This window comes from Furipterus horrens, unplaced genomic scaffold (assembly GCF_987537825.1).
Source record: "Furipterus horrens unplaced genomic scaffold, mFurHor1.1.pri manual_scaffold_12, whole genome shotgun sequence".
Classification (NCBI taxonomy): domain Eukaryota; kingdom Metazoa; phylum Chordata; class Mammalia; order Chiroptera; family Furipteridae; genus Furipterus; species Furipterus horrens.
In genome coordinates this window covers 96,698,896-96,714,878 of record NW_028327182.1, presented here as the reverse complement: position 1 = coordinate 96,714,878, position 15,983 = coordinate 96,698,896, and the positions used below count along the sequence as shown (strand labels likewise).

Below are 15,983 nucleotides of genomic sequence, written 5' to 3'. Positions count from 1 at the left end.
CTTTCTTTACACTGCTTCATTCCTTCGTTCTTCTGACCGGGAAATCTCAAATGACCTGTCTCTAAGTTTGCTGATTCTTTGTTCTGCTTTGCTAATCTGCTTTTGAACCCCTCTAGTGAATTTTTCAGTTCATTTATTTAACCCCTAAGTTTCTGTTGGGTCCTTTCTTATATTTTCTGTCTCTTTGTTGACATTCTCATTTGTTTATGCATTGTTTCCACGAGTTCATAAGGCATTGTTATGATGGTTATTTTGAATTTCATGTCACATAATTCATACAGCTCCATTTCTTTAAGATTGTTTTCTGAAGATTAATTTTGTTCCTTTTTGTGACCATGCTTCCTTGTTTCTTCAGGGGTCTTGTAATTCAGTGTGGCGGGTCTGCGCACTTGGGAAACAGCTCTCTCTCCCAGTCTTTAAAGAACTAGCTTTGTACAGAAGAAGGCCCTCACAGTCAGTCTGGCTAGACATTCAGGGGGCCACTAGAGCCCTTTTTTGGGTGGGGGGGTGTAATTTTGAAGGGCCTGTGAGTGCAATTTCTCAGTTAGGCTTACTGGTTTCTTTTTCAGAAGCTCATAGTCTTGCTCTTCCTGGTGACTGTCTGCAGCACAGCTAGTTCTGGGTCTACAGCCATAAGCTGCCCCAATCTCTTACTCGCTGCAGCCATCCAGCATGCAGAGTTTGCCAGATGCACGCGAGTCAGGCTCAGAATCAGGGAGCAATCTGAAGATGCTCCCCTGCTGGCTTTGAAGACAGAGGCCAGCAGCCAGGAGATTCAGGTGCTCTCCGGAAGCTGGAATGAGTGAAAATGGGGATTCTTCCCAGAGCTTCCAGATGGGGTGCAATCCTGCCAATACCTTGATTTCAGCCCATTTCAATAAGCTCAGTAAGACCCATTTCAGGCGTGTGATGTCCAGAACTTAAAAAAAAAAATATGTGTTTTTTTACGTACTAAGTTTGCTGTAATTTGTTATAGCAGCTACAGGAAGCTAATTTATTACCTGATGAACAGCAGGGTAAACCTCTGGGCACAGTACAGGTTGTTTAAGAAAAATTCCTAGAAAATTTTGAGGTTTATTTTGTAAAAATGGTTTCCAGAAAGTTTGTACTAAAATAAAGATGCATTAATAATGAGTAAGAGGACCCATTCTCTCTTTGTTTTTCAATACCAGGTATTATCATTTAATTTTTGTGATACATCGATAGTAAAAAATGGTATTGTTTTAATTAATTTTCTTAGTTTAGTAGTGTGTATGAAGACATATTTACAAGGTCTTAATTATTTTGTATTTTTAATGGGATATGTTTTATATCTTGTGAATTTTTCTACTAGAGTATCTAGGACATATATCTTTTTGTTGTTGAATTAATTCTGCACTTATTAGAATTAAGATCTTGTCATGTAAGCAGTAAATATTTTTCTAATTTTTTGCATACATTTTAATATTTTGTAACGCTTTAATTAGTAAAACTTAATTTATAGTATGTCAAACTATAAATCTTTTTCATTGTGATTTCTTAAATTGCTTACATAGTTCTTGCCCTATAATGTGGGAAGTATGAATCTATATTTTTTCTAGCATTTGCAGACTAGTTTACTCTTAAATTTTAACTTTCAATCCATCCACAAGTTTTTGGTAAAAATGTGAGTAGGGTCATACTTTTATATGTTCTTATAAATACTTGAATATATGTCTGTGCCTATACCAGCCTTGTCTGCCAGCCTTCACTGCCTCAGTGAAGGTATTCAGAGTTTAGAAAACTCTGACCCTTGGAAAATTCTTTATACTAAGCAAAATAACTATTTCCCTAGATGTTGGAACTTATTGGCTCAAATTGCTCTCTGAACCACAAAGAACAAAGCAAGTTTCCTTCTACCTGATAACTTCACACACAATATTTGAATAAAATCATCATATTCTTATTTGTAAATATTTCTCTCAAGTTGCTGTATTCCTGGGTGTTATGAAAGAAAACAGGAATTAGATCCTTGAACTTTAATTCAGTCTGAAACCTACTGAGATATGTGCCTGGGCTTAAATATCTCCTCTTGTTAAGTAGTTAATCAGGAGGCGCGTTATGTAAACAGGGTTGCGTAATTGCTGCCCAGGGACAAACAGACTTTAGGAAGCGTGACAGTGGCCGATGATGCTGAGATGCAGCTTCAGGGAAGACATACCCATCATGATGACAACCACTGTCACCACCATCATCATCACATTGTGTTCCTCCCGATTTAGTGCTTGTAATGCATGAGCCATGTGACAGTTGTTTTTAAATGCCAACTAATTTTAGGCCCATAACAACCTTAGGAAGGAGGCAGCATCAGCAAGTCCCTTTTACTGATGAGGGACCGAGGCAGTCAGGCTAAGGAACTTGTCCAGAGGTGTGGAGACCACATAAGACAAACCCAGGGAGTTGGGTCCCACCAGCTAGGTGGCCTTTCTGTCTCAGCCCCTCATACTTCATGTACTGGTTTGGTGGTGGTGGTTGTTTTATATGACTGGGCTTTTTAAAAAACACTCATTAGGGCAATACTAGTCTGGTTGAAATATTGCCTGAGAAGAGGCTCATTGTTCATTTTATCAGAAGTTAGGACTTCAGTATGGTTTTCTAAGTGAAGTTCTAGCTACAACTGAAATTATTTTTGACTCTCCACGACTAATCAATAATATCACATCAAATCTAATTTGCCTGATCTTCAAACTTCTCATAAAAAGAAGACCTCAGCCATCTGGTTTGGTTGTCCACCCCCTGGGCCAGAACAGATGGTGCGCACGCTGCTGTGATTTCCATGCGCCTACGAAACCTGGTGTTATCTTGCCATGAGTTCCCGCTTTCCCTTCCTTCTCGACCCTGTCCACAGGCTACTGATAACAGTTTCCTATTTCATTAACTGCCGAGGAATAAACATGAACTACAGGCAGACTAAGACTTAGACACACATTATGTTAGTTGAGAGCAAAACCAATAGATCTATTTTATCGAGCTTACTGCCTGCTTTTGCTTCAGGCAAACAGGAACTAATTTTTATGCTTGCATTAAATATCAAGAAATTCATTATCTCATAAACTCAGTTTCTGATGCATTAACCTCAAGTCATAGTCGTACAATTTTGAAAATAAAATATATTCACTCCAGACATCAATAGCCTCAGCTCCTCGACCCTCACTAGAACTAGTCAAAGCCCTGATAAAATCTATGTCTGCTAAGTTTCAGAGGGGCCCTATATTTGTGAATAAGCTTGTCCCTTGCTCAGTCCTCGGAAGAGTTATTCAAGAAGCCAAGTCACTTAGTTAGCCAAGCTGGTGGTTTGAATTGTTTGATATATAATTTTCCAACCAGTGTCCATAATTTATCGTCCTGTATGTGAATCTGCTTTGCGCAAGTTAAATAGTGACCTTACTTCTTGCTCACTCGGTCAAGTGAAACCTACGAAGCACAATGACAATGCCTTGCCGAGGGGCTTGCAGATGACAAAGTCGGAGTCCCAAATCAGGAAACAGGGCTCATCGCGCAGCGGAACGTGGCGCAACAGTGAGCTGTTTCCAGGGCCACGCCAGACAACAGGAGCTGTGCTTGGAGTGTGGGAATAGTCCCTCGTGGGAACAGTGGGTGAAATGACGTGCGCATCATCACAATCATCTGGAGCCAGCAGAAGACGGTGAACTTGAAAGACTATATGACAGATTAAAGGAGGAAAAACTGCTGGGAAACCAAGCAGGGGAGGAGGAACAGTGATTTTTAAATACATATCAAGGAGTCACAAAATCTTTCAGAGACTCACTCTTTCCCACCCTTGGGAGGTCTCCGCGTCTCAGGTAGAATCTGACAAAGTGATTTCATGGGCCGCGCCAGCACAGGAGCTCCCCTTCGGGTTGCCTTCCCTTGGTGGGGGCTGATGGTATTTAGCATTTTAGGTCTAAAATAGGGAGTGTGCGAGAATGGAGGTTATCTGCACGTTTACTTATGAGAAGGGGAGTTCGGACGCTCGCGGGTGGTCAGTGGGGCGGAGCGGCCGCACCTCAGTGTGTAAGTCCCGTAGACGTGGAGCCGTTGACCACAGCGACACGTGACTGCGTTTACAGGGAGGGAGGCAGAGCAGCCCTCGGACCCCGAGGGCCATGGGGAGGGGCTGCAGCCGGGCGCAGCCGGGTTTCTCTTTAGTTCACACATCCAGTCCACAGGCCTCGGTCCTTTCTAATCAAACCACGTGCTTGATTTGCTTGAATCATGCACAAGAATACGGAGAAAAGGAATGGGCTCCTGGAAGGGACTCAGGTTGGCCAGCAAGCCTTCCTTGGCGATCTTTCTCTTGCACTGTCTTCCAGACTCGCCTAGCTTACCTCCCAGCAGGTGTCCGGCCTGCAGCCGCCTCCCCTACTTCTGCTTTACAGCCCTTACCTTACTTCCTCTGTTTCCGCTCCACTCCTCTGATATCCTCGTAAGGCAGCCCCGCCCGGGGTCATCTCTACCTGGTCTAGGCCTTTATGCAAACGGGGCGTGTGTCCCTTGGCATGAGTTATCCTCAGGAGTTTGTGGTACGTCTCTTCCCTCTGTGTTTCCGTGACCTGTTTGCTGACAGAGTCTTAATTCGTTTGGTTGCTTCACAGAGTTTGCTAGAGGAATTTTAGTTATTTGAAATGTGAAAGGAGAGATCATTTGAATCCTTGATTTTGTTCCTATCATAATGGCATTCTTCCCATTCAAAACATGCTTTATTGATGTTGCGTTTCACTTCCAATCGAAGAGACCAACTTTTGGTAAAAGCAGTAAATCAGCATGCTCTCTAATCTGTCTCCTGAAGTCCCACACATACCCCTATTCGGAGCTTCAGCCCGGCTCTGTGGCCAGGTGCTGTCTAAACGTCAGTGATCTTGACAACTGGTTTCTGACAGACGTATATATCCACCTTGTGACACCTATCAGGCCTGCAGTTCTTCAAAGTGTGTATTCCAAAACTCAAGTTAGGAATTTGGATGTAGCCTAAATATAGAGAATCTGTAGATTTTAAGGACATCTGTGGAAGCTTAAAATAATGCACAGTGAAAATGTATTTTGTCCAGTGTAGGCTAAAATAAAACTAAAAAGAAAATGTCAGTTTTATCACATTAAAATATATCCATGTAATCATTCTCTTAAGGTTCTCTGAAACTAACTTGCAATAACCCAAATCATTTTCAATAGTTTAATTATATTTCAAATAATAAAGATCATTTATAAACTCTCAAGGATCAATTCATACTATACAGCCAATATAATGGGAATTGATAAACTGTCTATTGTGAGCTTAAAGAATTCAGGTTAATGGGTAATGCTAATTCTTTAGAACTAATTTATGAAATAAAACATCAGTATATTCTTTTATCTTTTTTAGGTCATAATTTAAGAATTTTGCTATTATTTTTTCATTTTCATTTGTCAGTCACATAGATAAGCTCTGAACTGATACTCACAGTTACTGAATATGTTTTTCAATAAATTTACTTCTTAACTGGGTGGCTAATCAACTCCTTCCTCCTCTTCATCACTGTGTGCGTGGCAGAGGGCAGTTGGGTGGGAGTTCCCAGTCTTACATGCTTACTTTGTCGTATTCCTTAGTTTATGACCAATCAGTCTCAAATTTTAAGTACCAACATAAATATTTCAACTCTGTCCAAGGGTACATGCCTTCCACCTACAAGTGGGGAATTATCAGTCTATGACTTGATAAAAATGTGCATCTGCCTTCCACCTACAAGTGGGGAATTATCAGTCTATGACTTGATAAAAATGTGCATCTCTTTTTCTCTTGTAATTTTCATGGAAATCAGCAACTTTAATGAATAAAATAACAAATATAACTTAGGAGCAATATTTTGTTCGAGACAATCTATCTGCCTGTAGCTGGCAGATTATTTTAAAAAAATAGCAATATGCTATATTTCCTGAAATTGGGGCTGGAGAAAAGTTATCTTCTACTTAGAAAGTTGTCTGGGTTGCCCTAGAGTTGTCTTGGATTAGGGTCTGAGGTTATAATTTACACCAGGTCAGTAGGAACTGCCCTGGTAGTAAATAAGAAATGTGACTAATTCTTTTTTGATGGAGTTAGAAGTCAAAAGCCAGGTCCCATTACCAGCTACATAACCATGAAGACCTGTAGCTCTAAAAGCTTCTTATTCCAGAAGAAGTATATACAAATTAAGAAGACCTGAATTTATTTAGAATGATAAACTAAAGCAAGGTGAAAAAGATTATAATCACACAGTCTCAAGAAGCATGAAATCAATGCTGATGCAATAGAGTTTTGGTCCACTGGGATTAGGTAGAAAATAAAGTGTAATAAATAAGATGTTTTCTTTTGGTGGACAAGGAATCACTGAAGGAATTATCTGAATTGGAAATTTATCGGAAAGTAAATTCTTCTGTAATTCTTTCTTTAGTTATTGATTTCAGAAAGAGTGAAAGGAAGGAGGGAGGGAGGGAGAGAGGGGGAGAGAGAGAGATTTGTTGTCCCGCTCGTTCATGCATTCATCAGGTGCTTCTGGCGTCTGCCCTGACCAGAGAACAAACCTATGACCTTGGTGTGTTGGGATGATGCTCTAATCAGCTAAGCTATGTGGCCAGGGTCAATTCTGTAATTCAGTCCTAAACTTTTTTTTTTTTTTCTGTAATAGGCAATAAAGGCCTGACACTTGAACAGCAAACTCTTGTTTTACTTCCAGACCATGTTTATGTTATCTTTTAAAAGGATTAATATGAGCATAATTTAGTGACCCAGGAGTTCATACATTATGAGTCAAATGTACATTTTAAGCATAACTGGTGCTGCCACCCAGGGGCCCATTACCCCCTGTGACTCGCCCTTTGGCAGAGGTCAGTAAGAGGCTTTCAGGGTGTTTACTTACGTGGTCTCATCATTTCTGTGCTACAGGGAAAGACAGCTGATAGAACACCCACGACTGAGCGCCCATGAAGTTTGGGTGGTTTTTCTAGAATAAGCAGCAGAGTCTACATTTCTGTCAGGCTCTGTTCTCTGGCTTCTGTCCTATTCTATCAGGAAAGCCTCTTCTCAGGTTGGAAGGGCAACCAAAGGGCAAGCATCCCACTTAATGGGGACTGCACCTCGGAGAAAACATTAGTCAAAGGGATACGCAAAGGAAATCCAGATCACGGTGGCCACTGACCTTCTGCGAGCTGTCCTGCGCTCGTGGCAAAGGCCAGTGTCCTTCTGGTTCCTAGACCTAGGCCCGGAGAACTCGCTTCCCCTGTGTTAACTGCTCCCTTAGCCCCAGACCCCCGTTTCCCCAGCACAGCGGTGGGCACACGTACTCCCAACCCCCGAAGCCACGCGGGAGCGGCCTACATGGTGAAGGCGTCCAGTGTCTCCCCCGCAGTCCTCGCCATCTCGAAGTAGGTCTGCAGGATGGTGACGGTGCCCGACAGCGCCTCGTGGCCGCAGCCGCAGAAGAGGGCCACGCCGGCGTACAGCAGGATGGTGGCGAGCAGGGAGGCGTAGGGGATGCCGCCCAGGCATTTGATGCAGCACTCGAAGCAGCCTGCACGGAGCAACAGGAAAGAGGGCAGGGTCAGTATTCCTCGTCTGTCTTTTTATTTTTAAACCAAACGTCAGCATTAGAGGCGAGTATATTTGCCTTTGTAGGCGACATCAGGTCAACTTTGTAAAATCAAGTCCTAGGCTGTCCTGAAGGGGATAAACACCAAGTCCCTTGATTATAAGCCCGTCCTCCAGACCAGAGGATGTTTGCTTCTGCTGATGGCTTGGTCTTCTACCCCAAAACCAAGAGAAGCCCTGCCCCTAGACTTCCGGTAACAAATAATCTTCACATCCATGCATGCGTAGCATTCCATCTTGACTGCTCTCAAGCGTCACAAGCTGAAGTTTTAATTTCAATGCCATTTATTCTTTTGAACTCCATGTAGCTGTATCTTTTAAACATTTAGTCAAAATCTGTTAGCTGTGAACCCAACGGAGTGAATTCGAACCAGTAATTTAAAATTTAAAGTGAAAGAGAACAGACTAGACAATGTCTGAGTGGATTGCAAATGGTAAGGCGAATTATTTTAGAATCTTTTCAGTTCAGATATTTATGTATGTTGTTTTTGTAGTGAGTCATAATGCAAAATCTATTTCTTGCTGTGCTGCATGGTAAAAACTGAGAAAGATATTGGCACCGTTGGACAGAGAGCCCAGGGCAGGCTAGAATCCTGATTCACTGCTCTGTGTGTTTTGGCCAAGCTTATTCTTTTGATTTCATCATCCGTAAAATGATGACAGTAAGCATTTTCCTCAGATGATTCTTGTGAGCATTAAGACAGTTACTGTATAAAATAGTGCAAGACAGAGGAACTACTCAATAAATGTCTACCATTATTAGATGAAACCCTGACAGCTACTAACATTAACTATTATTGCATTGTAATGTGGTTTCCAAAATTTCTTTGACCGCAGTAATTACTTTGGAAGTTCTATCACTTCAGCCTTAATTTGTAACAGATGGCTTTAGCCATTCAGTCTGAGAAAGCAGAAGACCATTGTTGTTAATATTCAAATTAAGCACCAGGATTTTCTAGGTGACCGGGAGATCTCTTCTTCTAAAAGATTGAGTAGAAATGCTTAAGTCCGTATGTTTTGCACAAGAAATACTGACGAGACAGTGTGTGCCAGCCGCTGGTGAGAGAGGAAGATTAAGGGAAGAGTGGCGACTGTCCCTCACTCCTTCCCCAAACACCTCTTAGTTGAAAGATTTCCTCCTACGCTTCTCCTTTTGGAAATTCTTGATCAAGCTCTCTTTGTAATATGCCAAAGCCCCTTCAAAACTCTCCACATAACTGACTTTTTCTGTTTTCAGAAACAAATTAACAAGTGACAGTGGGAAAACACATTGTTTTCATCGTGCTTAAGTCATAGGAAGATCTGTGTGCACTTTTTCTGGAACGCATATATGTTTCTAGCAACATATGATGCATGCCATGATTTCAAAGTCCCTGTGTGAAGTGACTTCATATTCAGAGCGGGGATAGTCTGCTATTTTAATACTGATCGAACTGGCCTTCTCGAGAGAATTAGGGCTCATCTCATTTGCCCGAGAGGAGGTAAAACAAGCAAGTCTGAACCCCTCTCTGCTTCCACAGCTCCTGCTTGTGCAGGCAAGATTGCTTCCTGCACACTCCTCCCCCGACACACGCGCACACACACACAGTGGGGGAGTCGAAAAGGTTAGAACAGCTTGACACCGCATCTGATAGGAGGGAATTTCACCGGCAGATGGAGGAGACCAGCGTGTGTAGTGTCTGAATGTCATTGAGCCCAGTTTTGGGTGAGGAGGAACAGGGTAGCAGAAAAATCTTTAGACTAGTCTCTGTCTCTCCATGTTGTAAAATTTACATCTTACCGGTCATTTAAAAATAAAGAAAAAAAATTAGTACCGGCCCAAGGAAGAGATACTTTTCATTTTGGCAAGAACCCCTAACAGCCCATGATTGCAAATCCCTTCCCTTTGTGATTTGTCTATTATGTTTGCAGAATCTGATACAGGTTTGCGAGAGTCCTGCTGTAGGCACCGCGGTGTCAGAACCAGAATAACAGGGTCAACAAAACCCTTCAGAACAGAAGTCCAGATATAAAGAAAGGAGTCCGAACGCCACATTCAGAGGTGGGAATGACCTTTGCTGGGCCCCAGACCTAAAGCTTATACAAGAGTAGAAACAAAATCAGAGGGAGTGGGACTCATGAGCAAATGGAGTGGGGCACTCACAGATAATGAGCAAAACTGCCACCGGGGACGCCTGAGTCATCCCGAGACTGACTCAGGGGCCGCGTCCACCCATGTGACATCTTCCCCATTGCAGTTTCGGTGCACCGACGCCACTGGTCTCCATGGAAGCGCGCTCCCCCTAGTTACCCGGACTATATGTCCCTGGGGGGGGGGGTTGCTATTAGCGTCATAGGCATTACTTACAGCTTTACCTGAGTAGTGACTTTTAAACTTAGAAACACAGGAGACAATACCGGGTGGGTAAACCCAAACCCACAACCCTGAGGTAACAGACAGTTCCGGGTGAGTTCAAGATCTCCAAGTCACACGGAGATGGTCCTTTTCCTCCCCAGTTAAACACTGCCATTTGAAATTACTCAGAATTACATCGCCCCTAAGGACACGTGAGCACCCCTCTAAACCTCCCCTCTCTCCAGGGCCAGGACAGACTCTTTCCGTGGAAGTCCTGATCCTCTGCAAAACTGTCACTCGAAGTAAGCAACCTGAAGTGTCTCCGCTTGCACACCGCGGTGCCCGGGGGCCTCACAGCCCCCCTTCCTCAGGCCCCCAGCGGCCCAGGATGGAAGCGAAGACCCTCAGGGCTCCGGGCTGGGAGGTAGCGCCAGGGCTCAGCGTCCTCTCCAGCTGCCAGAATCCCACCTCATCCCCGCCGGCAGGGGAGGATGCTTCTTCCCACCAGCAGCCAGAAGCAGCCTTGGCAGACAGCAGCGTTGCCATGGCAACCGTGCGCCCTGGGGTGGGATCTGCTCCCAGCCCTCCTCTTCCAGGGCTGCGCTTCTGCTTCTCCCCATCCCCACGGCTTACTGCACCTCCGAGGAGAAACCAGGCTATTAAATGAATATCGCCCAGAGCGCAGCAAGCAGGGTGCTGGGACGGCGAAAATACCTTCCCTGAGAAAAGACAAAAACAATAAAGAATCCTTTGTACCAGAAACATTTTCAGTGCTGGATAGAATGGGAATAGGGCCCATTGATTCTCGGATGGAGCTGATGGTTCAATATTGATCACAGAATTTACATGCGAACAGACACTACCTGTCATGCACAAAGGAGCGCTCCTCAGATCCAGTCCTGCCTGCATTTTCTCAAATGAATCAATACTGAATTAAAGGGATTATGAGACTTCCAATGTTCTCCAAAACATGAGCATTTGCCCAACGTTTTGTGGGGTTATTGGCTGCCTTATCCTAATACTAAAGTTCCAAGGAAGTAAGAACTCCTGAGATAGTGTATTCCAAAAAGAGACGAGATACATGGTTATTAACGTCCATTTAGCCGTTGTGACGGAAGCACAAGCCTTTACCTTTGTTCCTGCCACACAGTGCACCAAAATAAATAACGAGAAAGGACTCTAAAGCAACCAGAAGAGCGGGGGAGACAGACAGCTGAGAAGACAGACCAACACAATGGCGGGTCCTGGAAAGGGGATGGACAAGAGGTGGACAATTTATTCAGTGACAAATTTTTCTCGCACCACTCCCCAGTGAGTTGACTCTTCTCTCCGGGCCTACAGTATCACCTTGCCCTGACCGGGTACCCAGAGGGCTCCGCGGGGTCTGCCTGTGGGCCGTCTGTGGGTCTGTCCCTGGGCCACACCACACTGTCTCGTAGTAGTACCTGCTTGGTCATTCTCCCGTGTCCTGCTGTTCACGGCCCTTTGACGTGGCCATATTCATTTCAGAAACTGTCTGATTCCACAATTTAACTCGTTGGAATTCTGACTGGTATTTTTGATTAATTTTGCATCTAGAAATTTTGAAAAATTCTCTATTGATCCTCTAATTTATTTTTATTTCGTGAATTATTTTGAGTTAGTTATATGGATAATCATATCTGCAAACAATGTTGAGCTTTCTCTCTTTTCATTATCGGTACCTTCTTATTTATCTTCCTACTGACTTCGTGAAATGCAGAGAGGAGAGCAGAAGCCATGATGAAAGGCACCTTTTCTTATTCCTGACAGCAAAAACAGCAAGGACACTTCCCCTGTTTTACCATTAAGGGTAGTGTTTGGTTAAAGAAAGTAAGAGCTCTGTAACTTTGAATTCCATAGCGTGCTCTTTTCTAACCTGTTGAAATACATTTTTGAAACTATTTTATTTATTTATTTTTAGGGAGAGGGGAAGGGAGAGAGGGAGAGAAACATCCATGTGTGGTTGCCTCTTACCTGTCCCCAATTTGGGACCTGGCCTGCAACCCAGGCCTGTGCCCTGACTGGGAATCGAACTGGCGACCCTTTGGTTTGCAGGTCGGTGCTCAACCCACTGAGCCGCACCAGCCAGGGCTGTTGAAATAATTCTATGTTTTTGTTTTGTATTTGCCATTTCAGTGGATTTTTCTAATTTAAACTAAACTTGACTTCTTGAGAAAAATCCAACTGAGTCATACTGTGTTTTTTAATAATTGCTGAATTCATCATGCTAACGTTTTGTTCAATACTTTTGTATCTATCAGTTCATTCCCCAAATACTTATTGAGCCCTTACCAGGTGCCAGACAAAAATAAACAAAACCTCTGATCTCATTCCAGGGGTGGGAGACAGATAACAGACGAGGTGCAGGAGTGATGCGTGCGGGGCGGTGGCGAGGACAGAGAAGAAAACCAAGGCAGGGAATGCTGGACTCATGGCTGCAGTTTCAGATGTTTTTCAGGGAAGGAATAACGGAGCTGAAATTTCAGAAAGACGCGAAGGAGACACAGGGGCCCTCCGAGAGGCTCTGACCTGGGAGGCTGCAGGGAGAAGAGGGTTTCAGGGGAAAAGTCAGTGCCAATATCCCGAGGCACGCGTGTGCCGGCGTGTTTAGGAAAATCAAGAAGCCGGTGGTGGTGAGCGCGTGAAGTCCAGGAACACCGGGTGAGGTCGGGGACAGAATGGGTGTGATGGGACATCCCTGGTAATGAATGCCATGGGCATGCAACTGTCGTTCTCTTGTCTGGGGTCAAGGTTGCGCCAGCTTTGTAAAGCACTTCCCTTTTCCCGTGCCCTGGGGCTGTCTGCGGAAGGGTTAGCTGCAAGGCAAGTGTGTGGCTGACCTGGCCAGTCAAACATTTCAGGCCGTTGTGGACTTCCCCGAAAGAATTTTAACTACTGATCTGATTTGTTAGTGGTTATAGAACTAGTCAGCTTTTCAATTTCTCTTAAATCTGTTTCTTAAGTTCAATATTTACAGAAATTTATAAATGTAAGATTTAAAATTTAGGATGAAATCGTAGGTTACTTTATTTTATAGTGTTTTTAATTTATTCATCATCTTCACACATTATGTTTCCCTGATGACTTCAATTTCCTTCCTCCCTCCTTCTCTCCCTCCCCCCTCCTTCCTTCCTCTCTCCGTCCCCACCACCTCACCCCTGCCTCTCTCTCGGTCTCTATTCTTAAAGTACATCAGTCAGGATAGCTTATGTTTTATGATCTATGTTTGCCTATTGTGATTTCTTTTTGACATATAACTTATTTACATATTTGTTTTCTTTGATTGGTTTTTGGTTTAACTTCCAAATATCTGAGATTTTCTGTTTCTCAGTGTTACTGGTTTGTATCTTGATCGCATCTCTGTTAGGGAACGTGGTCTACACAAGTGCCACCTCTTGGGCTTTCTGGTCACTTCCTTCCAGTTAAACCTTAGACCTGAGGTTTTCAGTCTCTTAGGGCCCCGAAAGTCAGTGTCACAAACTGGCAGCCCATCGGATGTGGTGGAGATGCTTTCCTTCCTCAACAACACCCGAGGGGAAGGACCAGTCGCGTTCCTTTCTGCCCAGCACAGAATTTTTGTCATTACTGTTGTCCTGTTTATTTCTGTGTTGTTTCCCTCTGTGATTTTGGTCCAGCCTGTCAGAGTCCTGGCTGTCAGACCGTGTGCTGCAGGCGGACCCCCCATCGGGAGCCCAGGCTGTTCCCCGACCTCTGCCACCAGAGGCACAGGCTTTGTGATCAGAGTGTGGCAGTGAGCGTGGAGCTCCCAGTTACTCACATAATGATAGAAAAACGCCCTTGGTGTAGAGTATGGCCTTCTAGGAAGGTGACGGTAATGTAACGGTTCAAAACTGTGCTTCCGGAGAGAGGTTTCCACTGGGAAGTTTGTAGGGAACAGAAGTCCCAACAGTTAACCCTTTAGCGCATGACATAGTGTCTAGATTTTTAAAGCAATCTAGAGCATAGCTCAAATAATGCCCCAATATTATAAAATTTTACTAACATTCTATTTAGATCTATTACTGGCCTAAACTAGCACAGAGTTAAAGTGGACACTAACTAGGCCAATTTGGGACAAGGTGGCATCAACAAGGTAACAAAATCACATGACAGGCCGTAATGTTCAATCTTTTAATCATTGCTATAATACCGTGCCGAAACAAATTATTTTATAAAGAAATCCTCGAAAAAGAAAACGAATATGTAGACTTTGGGGATTTTCTTTACACCCTCCTCATTTTGTGGCTGGGTACCAAACCACCAGGGATTTTGTCAAAAACAGAGACTCCAGGATGCCCCCCCGCGGCAAACGTGCTTTAGCGAGAGCCTCGCCGACACCGGCTCCCGCTGTGGCAGCACGTGGGGACCATGCGGCATTACCTGCGGTCATGTTAAATGCCCACATGCTTTACAATGCGTGGGTGAACTAGCTATACATGTGATGCAGGGATTAAAAAGGATTTACTGTGAAAATCTTGAGCAAGGTACCGAACAAGGTATGCCGCTCACCACTAAATGGCATCACTACGGGCTGTTTGAACGGTTCCAATGCACCAGGAACAGCGCCGAGAAGTCTAACGCGCTGATGTGCGCGGTCTCCACAGCCACACGTGGGAGGCTCAGTGGCACGCGCAGCGTTCTCAGACGGCTACTGAGCGCTGGTACTGAAAAGGATGTGCATTTTTCAGAAGAATAATAATATTTTTTTAAAAAAAGAATTTTTACAATGAAAATTTTTATTGTAGTCATATTTACAATTCAGATAGTTTTTTGTTTTTTTTTAATCGCCAATTACGGAACTTCTGTACTGGTCAACAGGACTTAGCAAGAAGGTTTTGATTAATTAACATTATTTCCCTAAGGCTGAAAAGTTAATTGGTTTGATACTGACGAGAACCATCCTCTTCTGACCGTGTGGTAAGTGAGCCCGTAGGGCGAGGGGGATTCTGGGGTGTGATCAGAGCACCCTTGGAGGGAAGGAAAGTGGAGCAGCAGATGCTCTGAGTCAAGACGCCTGTGAGGTTTTTGTGGAACATGGTTTTTCCAAGTGCGTGTGCTGCCCCAGCTGACAGGCCGGGGACATGACCTCCTAGGAGCATCTCCTTTCAGGCGGTACCCCGTCATGGTGACGTCAGCTGTCGCACCGCAGCACCAGGCAGAACCTAACGGACAGCTTCTATCACAGCAGGAACTCGAATTGAGGTCCCATGTTCTTAAAGGCTGAGCCCAGAAATGGCAGAGCATCATTTTTGCCACATTGTACTGTCAAAGTACTCACAGGCAGCCCAGATTTGGGGGCCGGGGGAGAGAAATTGACTTGAACCCTCGATGTCAGAGGTGGTAAAGAGGTTGCAGCCACCTTGAATGTGCCACAAAATCATCCAGGTTAAACTTGAACTCTCTACCCTAAGATTGCTTTGTTTTTCTCCATGACACTCATCAGTATCTGACATTATTCATCTTGTTGACTTTGTTTGTTGGCTCTCCTCACCAAAATGTAAAGACTGTGAAGTCAAACGCTTATGGGTTTTGTTCATTTTTATATGCCCAATTCCTAGAAAAATATCTAACACATGATAGATGCTCAATTAATATTTGTTGAATAAATGAAATAACTGGAAAATTTGTTCTAACAACCAGATAGAATAGGTCAAGAAGATGCCATTAGCCTCAAACCTTCCACCACGTTTATCTCACAGAAAAATGCCAGAATCATGGAAATTTCCTATTTTGGGAACAAGACAAAGGAAGTTGGGGAATGGATGTTAGTTACTACAGAAGTTTTTCTTTTTTTCTTTTTTGTCCCGTATCTTTCCCCCCAAAATCAGCTTGATTTTCTTTCTGAGTACATGAGACAGCATTTTTACAAGTTTGCTAAGGAGGTCATTCAAAAGCTTTCCTGTAATGTCTTAATTCCACAGAAGAAAACGCTGTGATTAGAATACCCATTACACGACACCATACCTCGGACACACCTGGCAGTGCTCAGACCTGTGCTGAATGCATCAGTCT

At 43.8% G+C, this 15,983-nt stretch overlaps 1 protein-coding gene across 2 annotated transcripts in view; it reads right to left on the bottom strand.

The window, feature by feature from the left end:
* GPM6A (glycoprotein M6A) overlaps positions 1 to 15,983 on the bottom strand; it is a 169,819-nt gene that overhangs the window by 21,853 nt on the left and 131,983 nt on the right. For both annotated transcript variants that reach the window (XM_090258405.1, XM_090258404.1), the window contains exon 2: positions 7,346 to 7,538. In XM_090258405.1, the coding sequence (XP_090114531.1) occupies positions 7,346 to 7,538 (193 nt within the window). The remainder of the gene's footprint in view (positions 1 to 7,345; positions 7,539 to 15,983) is intronic.